Source organism: Schistocerca cancellata, chromosome 1, assembly GCF_023864275.1.
Source record: "Schistocerca cancellata isolate TAMUIC-IGC-003103 chromosome 1, iqSchCanc2.1, whole genome shotgun sequence".
Classification (NCBI taxonomy): Eukaryota; Metazoa; Arthropoda; class Insecta; order Orthoptera; family Acrididae; genus Schistocerca; species Schistocerca cancellata.
The window spans coordinates 678,973,530-678,987,837 of record NC_064626.1 but is presented as its reverse complement, the minus strand read 5'-3'; the positions used below and the strand labels follow the sequence as shown (position 1 = coordinate 678,987,837).

The following is a 14,308-nucleotide window of genomic DNA, read 5'->3' as shown; positions in this document are numbered from 1 at the left end:
AAAAATTGCCTCAGGTTAAAATGTACGAAATAACCTTCAGGCAAATACACATATGAAGTTCGGTAACGTACAAAAGTAATTATTTACCATGCAAAGATGTAATGGAAAATGATATACCGTATTGTGTCTGGCAGTTTACACTATATTTTGTATTATATGTTTTTCAGTAAGTTGACAGTACCGATTCCACATGTCTCGGCATCTAGCTGTTCTGCTTGCCATAATGGTGGGCTTCTTGAACGGAGTCTGTTTTGTCGTAGACTTGGTATGTCTTCCGGTACAGGTAATTTCAAATTCTCCTGTGGCTTGCCGTATTCCCTATGCAAGGCCTCGCTTCTATGGACTGCGCGTGGATGGATGATGCTCAGCAGAGAAACCCTGTAAATCGGTTTTGGTTGGACTGTCCGAGTTATAAGCCGCGTAGTGGGATTCATCTGGACGTCGATCAAGTTGGTGTGGCAGCTGTTTAGCCACACTGGGACACAATACTCGGCTGCTGAGAAGTCCAGCGCAATGGACGATGTGCTCAAGGTATCTGCTGAAGCTCCTCACGTGATTATACATAATTTTTGAATAATATTGTTACAAGTTTTCATCTTGGCAGCAGTATTTTCAAGATGTTTCCTATATGAAAGGGTGCGGTCAAGGGTGGCACCAAGGTTCTTAGAGTATTTTTATGACAAAGAGTGTTTCTGTTAAGTTTCACTCTGACCTCCGCATTAGCTTGTTTGTTTGCCAGATGGAATGTACATACTTCAGTTTTTCTCGTACTGGGTTCAAGTCATCGCTTTATAAAATATGAGTTCATAACGGTTAGATCTTCTGCAGGAATCGTCTCGTCTTGTCCGAGATCCTCGGTTCTTCAAGCAGATAAAAGTTTTCTTGACGCCTTCCAAAGTAACTATGTAAGTGAAGACCACATGTGACAAAGTCAGGGAAATAGCATCGACCGCAATTGAGGGATTCATATCAAGTAAATTAAAAAACAAAGGAACAAATCCATCATGGTACACAAAATAATGAGATCACTGTTGCTGTAGCAACTGAAAAAGTAGGCCAGATTTTTAAAAAAAGTACTAAATCCCCGTTAGTGGCGATGTTTTACAGTAGGTCGACATTCAGCATGGACTTGAATGCGAGATGCGTTTAATACTTTCCGCAACGGAACTGTGTCGAAATCCAAAGAGATTCTGTTAGTATGTAAATTATACAAGCGACAAGAGACAATCAGTACTCTCTCTGTGGAATTGCAATGGTAATGTTGCCGACGACAGTGCCACTAAAGCGAAGTCAGTAAACATAGTTTTCACGAAATTTCTTCACCGAAGAAGATTTCGTGAACATTCCAGTATTCGAACCAAAAACAGCTATCCACTTGAGTGATTTACAAGTAGGTTTTCTCAGTGTAGCGAAACGGTTTAAATCATCCAAGAAAAGCAAGTCTTCTGGTCAAGTGGTCAAGACTGTACAACACTAAGATTTCTTTCGGTGTATGCTGATGAAATCACTCCATTTTCAGCAATCACTAGATATCTGCCCCAATTTCGCATGTGTAGCTCTCAGTGCGTATTGCTGGAATTTCGTTTACAGGCCATTGCCAGTTCGGCACAAGCTATATTTTCTGTTTGAGATTTTCCCGCATTTCCCTTCACACCACTTAAACATGAACTCTATACAAAAAACTATGTTGTTATCAGCTTAATGTCGAGGTACGTCCCGCACGGCAACTCGTTTAAGGAAGTTGGCAGTAGCTCGTGTCCGTCTCGTGGTGGTGGCGCTGCAATGTAGTTAGACAGCATTGCGTGAATTCAAAGAGTTCTGCTATTCACTGCTAGATGGCAATGGCACCGTTTTCACAGCGGTATAAATTCTGGACGAAACCTTCCTCTGGAGTCAGTCTACCTATTACTGAAAACCATACCAAAATTCCTACTATAGACTGAACTAAAGAGAGGGAGGTGACACGGGTGACGCCAGTACCCAAGAAGGGTAATAGAAGTAGTGGTTCAAAGTGGTTCAAATGGCTCTGAGCACTATGGGACCTAACATCTGAGGTCACCAGTCCCCTAGAACTTAGAACTACTTCAACCTAACCAACCTAAGGACATCACACACATCTACACCCGAGGCAGGATTCCAACCTGCGACTGTAGTGGTCGCGCGGTTCCACACTGAAGCGCCTAGAACCGCTCGGCCACACCGGACGACAAAATAAGTAGTCCGTTGAATGATAGACCTATATCACTGACATCGGTTTGCGGTAGAACTAGGAACGCACGTCGTCTTCAAACATTATGAAATACTTCAAAAAAAAAAAATCTGTTGACACGTAGGCAGTATGGATTCAGAAAATACCTTTTTTGTGAAACACAATTGGCTTTTATTCACACAAAGTAATGAGTGCTATCGACATGGGATCTCAAGTTGATTCCATATCTCTAGCTTTCCAGAAGGCTTTTGACACCATTCCTCACAAGCGGCTTCTAATCAAAATGTGTGTCTATGGAGTATCGCCGCAGTTTTGAGACTGAATTATTAATTTCCTTTGAGAAATGTTACAGTTCGTGGCAACTGACTGTAAGTCACTGGATGAATCAGAATTGATATCCGTGTTTCCCTAAGTAAGTGTTATCCTCTGTGCTGTTCCTAATCTACATAAACGATTTAAGAGTCAAAACAAGTAGCCTTCTTAGATTGGTTGTAGATGATACTGTCGTTTACCGCTTAATAAAAACGTCATAAGTTGAACGGAAATTACAAATGATGCCGACAAGACTTCTGCATGTTGTGAAAAGTGACAGTTGAACATCAACAGTATAAAGTGAGATGACCCGCGTAAGTACCAGAAAAGAAAAGAAGTTCACTTGTATTTCTGTTACACGATAAATCACACGAAGGTAAAAGCTGTCGATTCAACGAAATACCCAAGATTACAATTATAACGTAAACTTGAACCGCCGGCCGGGATGGTCGAGCGGTTCTAGGCGCTCCAGTCTGGAACCGCGCGACCGCTACGTTCGCACGTTCAAATCCTGCCTCGGGCATGGATGTGTGTGATGTACGTAGGTTAGTTAGGTTTAAGTAGTTCTAAGTTCTATGGGACTGATGAGCGCAGAAGTTAAGTCCCTTAGTGCTCAGAGCCATTGGAAACCAAACTCGAACCGCCACATAGAAGATGTAGTGGGGATGGCGAATGAAAGTCTGCATCTTAATGGCAGAACGAAGATGCAACAAATACACTAAAGATACTACCTACACTACATCTACACTATCGTCTTCTGGAGTATTGCTGCACTATATGACTCTCATCATATGGTACTGATGGAGGACATCGAAAAAGTTCAAAGAGTGGCAGTAAGGTTCGTTTTGTCGCGAAATGGGGAAGAGTGCCATGGATATAATACACTATTCAAGGTGGTAATATTGAAACAAGGGCGTTTTTCGTTGTGGCGAGACCATTTCACGCAATTCTACTCACCAACAATCTTCTCCAAATGTGAATATATTTTATTAATTCCCACCTACATAGGCAGAAATAAGCATCGTCAAAAAATAAGGGACATCAGAGCTCGCACGCAAAGATCTAGGCGTTCATTTTTTCCACGTGCTAATTGAGAGCGTAACGGTCAAGGAATGGTCTGAAAGTGGATCTATGAACCATCTGCCAAGCACTTAAGTTTGAATTACAGGGTAGTCATGAAGATGCAGATGTATTTCCTACCCCTTCATTCTGATCCGGGCACGTACTCCGTCTCTAATGAAGTCGTTGTCAATAGGATCTAATCTTCATTCTTAACTTCCTTCCGTCACATTTTCTTTCCTTTCACTTTGAAATGAGGAAGACAATCTGTTCACAGAATAGATCACCTGCAATGGAAAGTATCAAACCATACTGCTTGTTATGGTTATGGAATAAATCCAACTGTTTTCGTATTTGTCACGTAAGATATTCTTTGGTGAAAGTGTAGTAGAACCAGCAACCAAATTTCAAAAAAAGACATAAATATTTATAAAAACAGTCTTACGTTGAATCCGATGACGGTTGTGAGCGGCACCCAGTCGAAGGCAGAGGGCACCTCACCCTGGGTCTCGTCCACGTAGAAGTAGGCGCCCATGGCGGTCAGGCAGACACAGCACCCGGCAAGGCCCAGAATCCCGAGCGGCCGCCGGCCAACTCTTTCAACAATGAAGGACGACGAAATACTCGATGCCAACATAACGGCCGCTACAATGATGGAAGACACATCTGCGTCAAAACCGCTTCCACTCTTCTCGAATATGTACGTCGTGTAGGTACCAAACGCTATTGCACCAGTGGACAAATGGAGCAAGACGAACCCGGACATTATCAACAGAGTCCTGCGGTGCACTGGTACCAAGAAAAGGTCTTTCAGCCTCCCTTTGGTCTCTTGCTTCTGTCGGATTGCTCTATACATTGAGTCAAGCTCCGAGCGCAGTTCCTCTGGTGTCAACTCGCCCTTGTACCTTACGAGACTCTTCACAGCTTCAGATTCTCTGTTTCGCAGAAGGAAGAAGTACGGTGACTCGGGCATCCACACGAACGTGACCACGAAGATAATGGGGATGGCAGTGCACATGAAAGAAACAGTCGAAACGGATAAGTAGGGCGCTGCGCAGTACATGAAAAGGCTGCCGCAGTTCATCAACACGGTGTGAATCATCATGAGCGTGCCTCGTAATTCGGTGTCAGCGATTTCGCACAGAAACATAGTGGAAGGACTGCCCATGAGGCCGCCAGATAAGCTTCCTATCGTCATGGCAACCATCAGCATTGCGTAAGAGTTTGCGAAAGCGACCATTGGCCACCAGACGAGGAGTGGGGCAGCGGCGAAGAGAATCAGCTTCTTCCTGCCGATGATGTCCACTGCGTAGCCTGCGGTGAACGTCGCTACCAGCCCCGTCAGCGAGTTGATGGAAGCCAGCCACGAGGCCTGGTCTGCGGTGATCGGGGCCGGAGAGTCCTCTGATTGCAGAATGGGAAGCGTCGTAGCCGACCAAGCCGCGAACGAGCCAAATGCAGTGTATATCAGCGACGCTGTGGATGAAGACAGTATAACATAGGTATATAAATTGATCTGTTAAAGCCAGTGATCAATAACAATTTTAAAAAAGTATGCAACCGAACATTTTTGATTTCTATTCATTCAATCTTCTGGTATAAGTTTTTTGTTCTGTGAACATTTCTGGCAGTAAGACACGCTGAGATCTTCAGACAGATGTAGAGAGGTTCTGTGGTGCGAAAGTGTCAGATGAGCACCTTACCGAAAATGCGCACGTTACCGATGACTCAAGCTGTCACATCGCCATGGAACATACAACGTAATACGTCAAATGAATTCACTTACTTTAAATGTGACTGCTATAGTTAGAACTTTCGACGTGATTGTAATGTGTATCAGTTTGAAAATGCAGATCACTGTTCTCCCAACTACGTGTTTTGGAGGATTATACATCCATCACGTGAATGTAGGTCAATTAAAAAGGACACAATGTGGCCCTGTCTAATAGAGGGATGCAAAAGACTATTTTGGTAGATGGTCAAAAATCTATGTTCATGCATTGACTTTGTCTCTGAAGAATAATTTAACCATCCAGTAGTCATCGTTTTCCTTTCTAGTGGTATTTACATTCCAAATGCACTTCATCTAAGCAAATCTAAGCAAAAATGATGTGTTGTGATGTAACAAATGAAAGAAAAAGTAAAATAATAATTTTGCATTGACAAATTTATGTTGTATTTTAATGGTGTTTATAATAATAATAATAATATGATAGCCTGTGTTTGAATGCTCATAATCAAATAGTTATACAGTGAAAATCTCTATATATAAAAATTAACTTTGTGTATGTTTGTACTCGCAAAACTCGATAAGTAGGCAGTCGATTCAGGTGAAACTTCGACACAAAGTTGAATGCTAACACGGGTGTGTTTTCGGACTTCTATTTTTTAAACATATGTAATATATAAAGAAATATATACTACATTAAGGGGAAAAGTTGTTGCTGAAAATCTCGCTAAGTTATAAACCGATTTAATTGTAATTCTTACACAACACTCTATGAGCATTGGAATGGACGTAAGTTATATTTTTTAAATGTGTATGTGATAGACAAATATGAATACGTAATGCATAGAAGGGAAACATTGTTACAAAAATCTCAAAACATTTTGACCGATTTACTTCAAATTTAACATTCTCATAAACTCTGGGGATGAATATACATACATACATATATCGGTATATGTGTATGTACACACACACACACACACACACACACACATACACACACACACACACACACACACACACACACACACACACACACACACATATATATATATATATATATATATATATATATATATATATATATATATATATATTGCTTGATCTATGGCGGTACATGCTGCTTCTTTGTACTGGTACCTCTGACGAAACAAAACGTGGAAATCACCGTTCTGAGATGTCTATAATTAAAAAAAGAAACGGTAGGTCACAGTAACGGAACTTCTTCTTTTACAAATTAAGCACTGTGCGAGCATTATATATCCCCTGAGCTCAGGGTGTTGTAACAGTTTGGAGTCAGGAAGTGGTCTACATCTACATCCATACTCCGCAAGCCACCGGACAGTGCATGGCGGAGGGTACCCCGAGTACCTCTATCGGTTCTGCCTTCTATTCCAGTCTCGTATTGTTCGTGGAAAGAAGGATTGTCGGTATGCTTCTGTGTGGGCTCTAATCTCTCTGATTTTATCCTCATGGTCTCTTCGCGAGATATACGTAGGAGGGAGGAATATACTGCTTGACTCTTCGGTGAAGGTATGTTCTCGAAACTTTAACAAAAGCCCGTACCGAGCTATTGATTGTCTCTCTTGCAGAGTCTTCCACTGGAGTTTATCTATCATCTCCGTAACGCTTTCGCGATTACTAAATGATCCTGTAACGAAGCGCGCTGCTCTCCGTTGGATCTTCTCTATCTCTTCTATCAACCCTATCTGGTACGGATCCCACACTGCTAAGCAGTATTCAAGCAGTGGGCGAACAAGCGTACTGTAACCTACTTCCTTTGTTTTCGGATTGCATTTCCTTAGGATTCTTCCAATGAATCTCAGTCTGGCATCTGCTTTACCGACGATCAACTTTATATGATCATTCCATTTTAAATTACTCCTAATGCGTACTCCCAGATAATTTATGGTATTAACTGCTTCCAGTTGCTGACCTGCTATTTTGTAGCTAAATGATAAAGGATCTATTTTTCTGTGTATTCGCAGCACATTACACTTGTCTACATTGAGATTCAATTCCCATTCCCTGCACCATGCGTCAATTCCCTGCAGATCCTCCTGCATTTCAGTACAATTTTCCGTTGTTACAACCTCTCGATACACCACAGCATCATCTGCAAAAAGCCATAGTGAACTTCCGATATCAACCGCAAGGTCATTTATGTATCGAAATCGGAGTCTCGGGAGAGTAAGTGAGGACTGAGAGTGCCTTCAGTTCTGTATTGTCTGGCAGTGGTCCCTGTGACTAATCCTTTCTCGGGTAGGGCAACAATTTTCGTTAAGGATATTTGCGACGCTGCGGAAGCGCGGGTGGTCAGATGAAGTAACCCTGAATGTCGCTAATATGCGTTTAGCGTGGAACACCAAACCTATGTTGTCTACCACGAGGCATTGAGTAAAGCACATACGTCCTAGGAGTGAGCCAACAGTACCAAACACAGAGAAGTGCATGATTTTTTTTGGGAGAAATTACGTTGTTGATGCAGCTCCGCGAGTCAGTGGAAGTATTCTCAGATAGAATCTTTAAGCTAAACGCAAAGACATATGTACAGATCCAGAATGCAGAAACTAATAGGGTACTGTTACAGGAGGCAGAAAATAGAGCGATGGATGGTTTTTTGCGCAGTATACATGCTGAAATGTCACGGAGGGTACGGATGCGGTACCCAGAGGACTTAAAGTCAGCTCTTAGGATGCAGCACTTATAGAGGAAGCGGATATGGCCATAAAGAAGAGAGTGGACCATCGCGTGTTTGCTGCTGAAGTCAAGTGTTTTTGTTGTAGTTGGGAGGAACATGTAGGAAAGAAGTGTAACCTACCAGAGTCCTATGTGTGTGGCATAGTGAGCCACAGGGCATTTGAGTGTAGAGGTAGAAAGGATGGAAAGCTCTGGCAGGGGAAACAGCCCTTAAATGGAAACTGGATTGCTTCAACTGTCGCAAGGCCGTCCCGATAGACCATAACAGGGCACAAGTTAGTGCACGGATGGAATGTAGCTTGGTGGGCTTAGTGAGTGGCAAGAAACAGAGATTTTTGGTGGACACAGATGCGAATGTGTTAATTATGTCTGGACCTCGTGAGAAGGAGGAGACTGGGGCCAACATGGTATACGTTACGTGGAGTTGGCGATGATAGGGTGGAATCATTGGGTACAGCAGCACTGGAGTTTTCAGTCAGGAAATAAGTTCAGCGAACGCATGGAGGCGTTGCCATGCGTAGGCGAAGGTTGTTCAGTGATTCTCGGGCTAGACTTTCTCGACAAACATCACGCTAAGACTGATTTATTGAAACGCACAGGGGAACTCAGTGGGATTGGTTTCATCTGGGGGGGGGGGGGGGGGGCAGTTGCAATTGAGACGATGGCACAAGGTTCATCTATCATGGGAGTGAGACCAACTATACTGCGTACGTTTTCAGTAAAGATCGATAAGCAGGATAAAATATAGGCAGGTACTGGAAGATGGTGTGGGTTTCAGTGGATATCTATCGCCGAAGAAAACATTATATGTAGTTGTACCGCTCTTAAGCAATGAAAAGTTGGGTAGTTCTCATTGTTTTATCCGCATGTGAGTGACATTAATGGTGAACGATGATTTATGATTAGTGTGAATGACTTTGGCGGAGGAGAGCTGATTCTTCACAAAGGTTACAATAATAGTAACTCTGGAAGTCCTGGAAGACGAGGAAATCGATAAGTCTAGCCTAGAGGAAAGCCATAAGCAAAACGTCGATAAGGAAGTGTTACGAGAGAAAGTAGATTATTTGAAGGGCAGTGATCAAATGGCTGTTCACAACCTGTTGCTGAGGATTCGTCATTTTGTGCGAATTGACGGCTTAAATGGCTCTGAGCACTATGGGACTTAACATATGAGGTCATCACACACATCCTGCCTGAGGCAGGATTCGAACCTGCGACCGTAGCAGTTGCGCGGTTCTGGACTGAAGCGCCTAGAATCACTCGGCCACCGCGGCCGGGGTGCGAATTGAAGGCTAGAAGCAACCCCACTGATGCAACATCACATACCAATAGGGAAAGTGCAACAATTTCATGGAAGCCATACCACAGAGCAAAGAAACTGCAACCAGTGGTAAAAGAATTTATTGAACAACTACAGGATGGGATCATAGAACCGAGTGATACTCCCTGGAGTGCAAATATTGTCATTGTGTCACAAAGGCCAGCGGACAGGATACGGAAATACGGATTTTGCTGTTATTACAGATATCTGAACGAGCGAACCACTGCAGATGCTTATCCATTTCCAAACATGACGGAAACTTCGGATAATCTGGGTCACTGTCGGTTCTTTACAACTATGGACCTAAGGGGTGGATACCATCAATTGGAGATGGCGCCTGAAGGTAGGCCGAAAACAGTGTTTACCGTCCCAGCAGGACATTTTCATTACAAACACATGCCATTTGGAATAAAGAACGCCCGGCAACTTTTCAGCGGTTGTTACATGGGGTACTGAGAGGAAAAAAGCCAAAAACTTGTCAATCTCTGTGACATAACTCTCTGTTCAAAGTATTTACCAGAGCATGTGAGACGTTTGGATGATGGCTTTAGTAGACTACAATCGGCATGTTCCACTTTAAGTGTGTGCACAAGTGCCATTTTGCGCAAACTCAGGTAAACCTTTTGGGGCACGTGATTAATGAGCTTATCATACAGACAGATCCTCGTCTTACAGATGCAGTTCAAAATTATCCGATATCCAGGACAGTCGTTCAGTGGCCTCTGTAATTATTATAGATGGTTCCTGAAAAACCTTGCGGAAATAGCCAGACCCTTGGACAAGCTACTGAAGAAGGGGATGAAATTCCATTGGTCGCAGGAATGTCAGGAAGCATTTGAAGAACTGAAAAAAAATAGTTTCAGATCTATTACTGGTTTCCCTGGATTTCGAGAAAGAGTTTATGCTTTCGTGTGATGCTTCAAACGATGCAGTCGGTTGTCTTGGAAGAGATGGTAGGTGGTCACGAACATCCGGTGGCTGACGCTTCAAGACAGAGCGTAACTATTTAACAGAGAAAGAGATGTTGGTGCTCATATACGGTATTAAAAATTTTGGATGTTATCTGTATTGTAGGAAGCTTAAGGTCGTGACGGATCATGCCTCACTGAAATAGTTGCTTGATTTGAAAGATCCATCTAGTAGATTCACTCGATGGGCACTTAATCACAGTGAATTCGAGTACGAGGTAGTCCTTAAACCAGGGTGATCACACGCAAATGCAGATTCGTTAAGCCGCAGGATAGCAATGTTAAGTACGCTAGGGAAGAGTGTTGAAGAGTGGCAGCAGGCACAGGCAAGGGATAAGGAGTGCCAGGTATTTAAGTCACAGCCACATTTCGATACGCATGAGGGCTTGTTGTGTAGAATAACGAGGTGTGGACCACGTGTGGTGATTGCAGAGGGAGTTTGGAAGGAAGTTTTGCAGAAAGCTAATGACCATATGTTGTCAGGTCAGAGTGGCCGACGTGCAGTGGACAGACATGTAGCAGAGCAGTTTTGGTGGAGGAACAGGAAGTGTGACGTGGAGCATTACATTAAGGACTGTGTGCCATGCACGCAGAGGGTCAACATGACACATCTGAAAATGCTATTGTAAAGGCTAGCAGAGGCGTCCAGCCCATTTTCTATGTTGAGCTTGGATGTATTTGGGCCATTTAATAAAACACCTGCAGAAAATAAGCACGTCCTCACGACCATCGACCATTTTTCTCGATTTTTGGCAATAGTACCGATGCCAGCAAGCATTAGTAAACAACTGCATATTCAAGTTTGTGGTGCCTGAGACCATAATTACAGACCAAGGAACGAATTTTGCCTTGGATTTAATGAAACAACTATGTCGTGTGTTGTGCGTAACGAAGTTACGGACGAGTTCATTTCATACGCAGACTAATGGGAAAATTGATTGCGTGGACAAGACAATTGCAAAGATGTGTAGCTATTTCATAGCTTCCAGCACGACGATTGGGACTCCTATGTACCTTATTTACGGTGTGGTTATAATTCACAGGTTCGTACTGCAACAGACCTGTCGCCATTTGAGGTGGTGTACAGCAGGAAACTGCCACCTCCCTTTGACGTTTTGATTCCTAAATTAGGACCTGATGGTGAGTGGGTGAGGGAGTTTGCCAGAGAATTAGGGAAGTTTGGAGGAATGTGCAAAAGGCAAACACAAAGGTGCTAGAACGCTAGGAAAAACCACACAGATGCATGGGCAAATTGCTGCAGTACCACATGGGACAATTGTTAATGGACACTAGTCCCTATACGTCAAAGGGGAAAACAAAGAAATTTTTGACAAAATACCAGGGACCATACGAGGTCATGGAAATGACCTCACCAGTCAAAGCGAAGATACAGTTCTCCACAAAAACTTCTGTTATACACGTCAGTCGCATAAAACCGTTTAAAGTAATGGTAGGGGGAATACCACAGTTATCAGCAGCTAATCGGAAAGTGAATGTTACAAAGGGTGAAAAGAAGGAACCTGGAATTGGTTAGCAACGTAAGGTGCACGATGTGCCGTATGGGTTAAGGTTGCGTAAGTAAGTTGCATGGTTGTGATTTGTTGGTTTATTGCATCAGGGAGTAAATATTGTTTTTTTGCCATATGGATATTTGTTGTTTTCCTTTGTTGCGGAGTTGTTGGTTTTTCATGTTATGACTAATGATACAGTTTTTTGTGGGTTGTACATTCTCAGAAAGAGGGAGAGGGTGATAGAGTAATTTGTGATCTGTCCGGATGTCCACAAATGTGGACATGTGAAGCGAGTTTGTTTCTGGGGAAGTAAATGGGAAAAATTGTGGGAAGTAGCTTCTGCCAGCCCAAATGCTCATTGGATATAGTCCGTATTCACGCCGGAAAATATATTGTTGAATTGCTACGATGGAGACAGATCGGTAGGGTTGAAAAAACTCGAGCTTCGGGAAAGTGGAATGATCATTAATGGCATGACTTGTGAGGTAGTCGGGAAGGATATTCGTCTCTTGGCTACGCTCACAGGCTCAGCTGTTATGACACTGTCACGGAATACATTGTATTGGTCAGAATGAGAGTAATCCGTGTCCACAATTTAACATATTTAAATGACTCACTCAATACAGAGGTTTTGCAGTCATTGGACAGATTAATAACGTCCAAGCAAGAGGAAATTTCGATGGAACAAATGTGGCAGCATGTACACCATTTCCGGGAAGAACAGGAGCATAAAGTATTAGCGGTGAGTGTGTCGGTCACCAGTTGTCATGTGTTTCTAGCAGACTTTTTCGTACTGTAGACGTGCCAACACAGAAGTTACCAGTAGAATGGTTGACGGCATTGGTCGGGGAAGCAATTACTTTTAAGGTCTTAATTACTGTATAAGGGTACGATAAGGGTTGCATGGTAATAGTAAAATGTGAGCAGAAGTCCTGTATGGTGAATTCGAGAGATTGTCCTCAATTTATAAATTATTAGAGTTAAGATGATGCAGCATAATGTTAAAGATTCGGGATGAATCTTTTCGGAAAGTACGAGATATGCTGCGTCACAAATAAGTACAGGTGTGGATGTGGGGAATTCTTGTAAATCTTGTGCAGCTATGGTTGGAAGGCAATAGTTAAGAGACCGGCTGACACATCAGATGGTAGGCACGGGCAATGTTAATATTTTGCAAACGATTCTACGAGGCAGATTTATGAATCTGCTCACAGGCGGGAAGTCACAGCGTGGCAGGCGCTATATATAAATATGAAATAATCAGGGCAGCAGAGGACACGGCATGCTGCGAAGAACTCATATATTGCAGCTACAACAACGGCTAGTGACCTATATGTAGGGGCCAAAGCGGGTTGAAGAAAGCCGACGTAATTAGCAAAGAGCACTCCACTAGTACCCCCACCTCTCCAGAAGAACTACGTTAGAGGCATAGGGAAAATATGTATAAATAAGCGAGCCTGGAGGCTCAAAGCAGACAGTTATGTCGCCATATTGTCAGAGTCTAGAACAAGACAGAATGACGATTATTTAAATTGGAGGCCAACAGCGACAATCTGTTGGTGATGGATATCGGCGGCCAACTGGTCCTCTGAAGCCACTTCCAGCTTCCACTGCACGGACGCGTCATCACTGTGGCGAGGTGAGTCTCTCCTAGGAGCTACATCGGCACGATGCGTGACAGGGCAGTTGGCCTCTATTCTCTTGGTGACTTTCTCTGGTGGTCTGCAAACTGCCGTCCGCAGGGGTGGGGCCGGGGCACGAACTCGCAGCCTCCCGGGTGCAAGGCTGCGGACACTGAACGAGCTGCCGTGGGCAGATGGCCGGAGTTTGCTAAGGCTCACTACAACGGCGGCGGTCAGCTGCTTCCCTTCGGCCCTCTACATGGGCCCATGAGTCGCACTTGAGGGAGCAGGGCGTACGCTGCGCGGCGTCATCGCCGAGTTCACGGCAAGACCGGCTGTGTGGCTTCAATGTAATAAAGTCGATGACATACTTGCCTTTATTTCTCTGCACAGCTTGGCGTGAGTTATCCCTCTCTCCCAAAGCATACCTCCAGGACGTTCTGATATATTTCAAGTCTCGAAGAGTTATTGGCCGATTTACTTCAAGTTTTAAACTACACTCCTGGAAATTGAAATAAGAACACCGTGAATTCATTGTCCCAGGAAGGGGAAACTTTATTGACACATTCCTGGGGTCAGATACATCACATGATCACACTGACAGAACCACAGGCACATAGACACAGGCAACAGAGCATGCACAATGTCGGCACTAGTACAGTGTATATCCACCTTTCGCAGCAATGCAGGCTGCTATTCTCCCATGGAGACGATCGTAGAGATGCTGGATGTAGTCTTGTGGAACGGCTTGCCATGCCATTTCCACCTGGCGCCTCAGTTGGACCAGCGTTCGTGCTGGACGTGCAGACCGCGTGAGACGACGCTTCATCCAGTCCCAAACATGCTCAATGGGGGACAGATCCGGAGATCTTGCTGG

The 14,308-nt window shown here is 43.7% G+C and overlaps 1 protein-coding gene across 1 annotated transcript in view; it reads right to left on the bottom strand.

The window, feature by feature from the left end:
• Nucleotides 1-13,743, bottom strand: part of LOC126093640 (facilitated trehalose transporter Tret1-like) — a 31,412-nt gene extending 17,669 nt beyond the window's left edge. The window contains exons 1-2 of the mRNA XM_049908739.1: nt 13,710-13,743; nt 4,026-5,056 (exon numbers count right to left, since the gene is read on the bottom strand). Of these exons, the coding sequence (XP_049764696.1) occupies nt 4,026-5,056; nt 13,710-13,743 (1,065 nt within the window). The remainder of the gene's footprint in view (nt 1-4,025; nt 5,057-13,709) is intronic.
• Nucleotides 13,744-14,308: the final 565 nt, after the last annotated feature.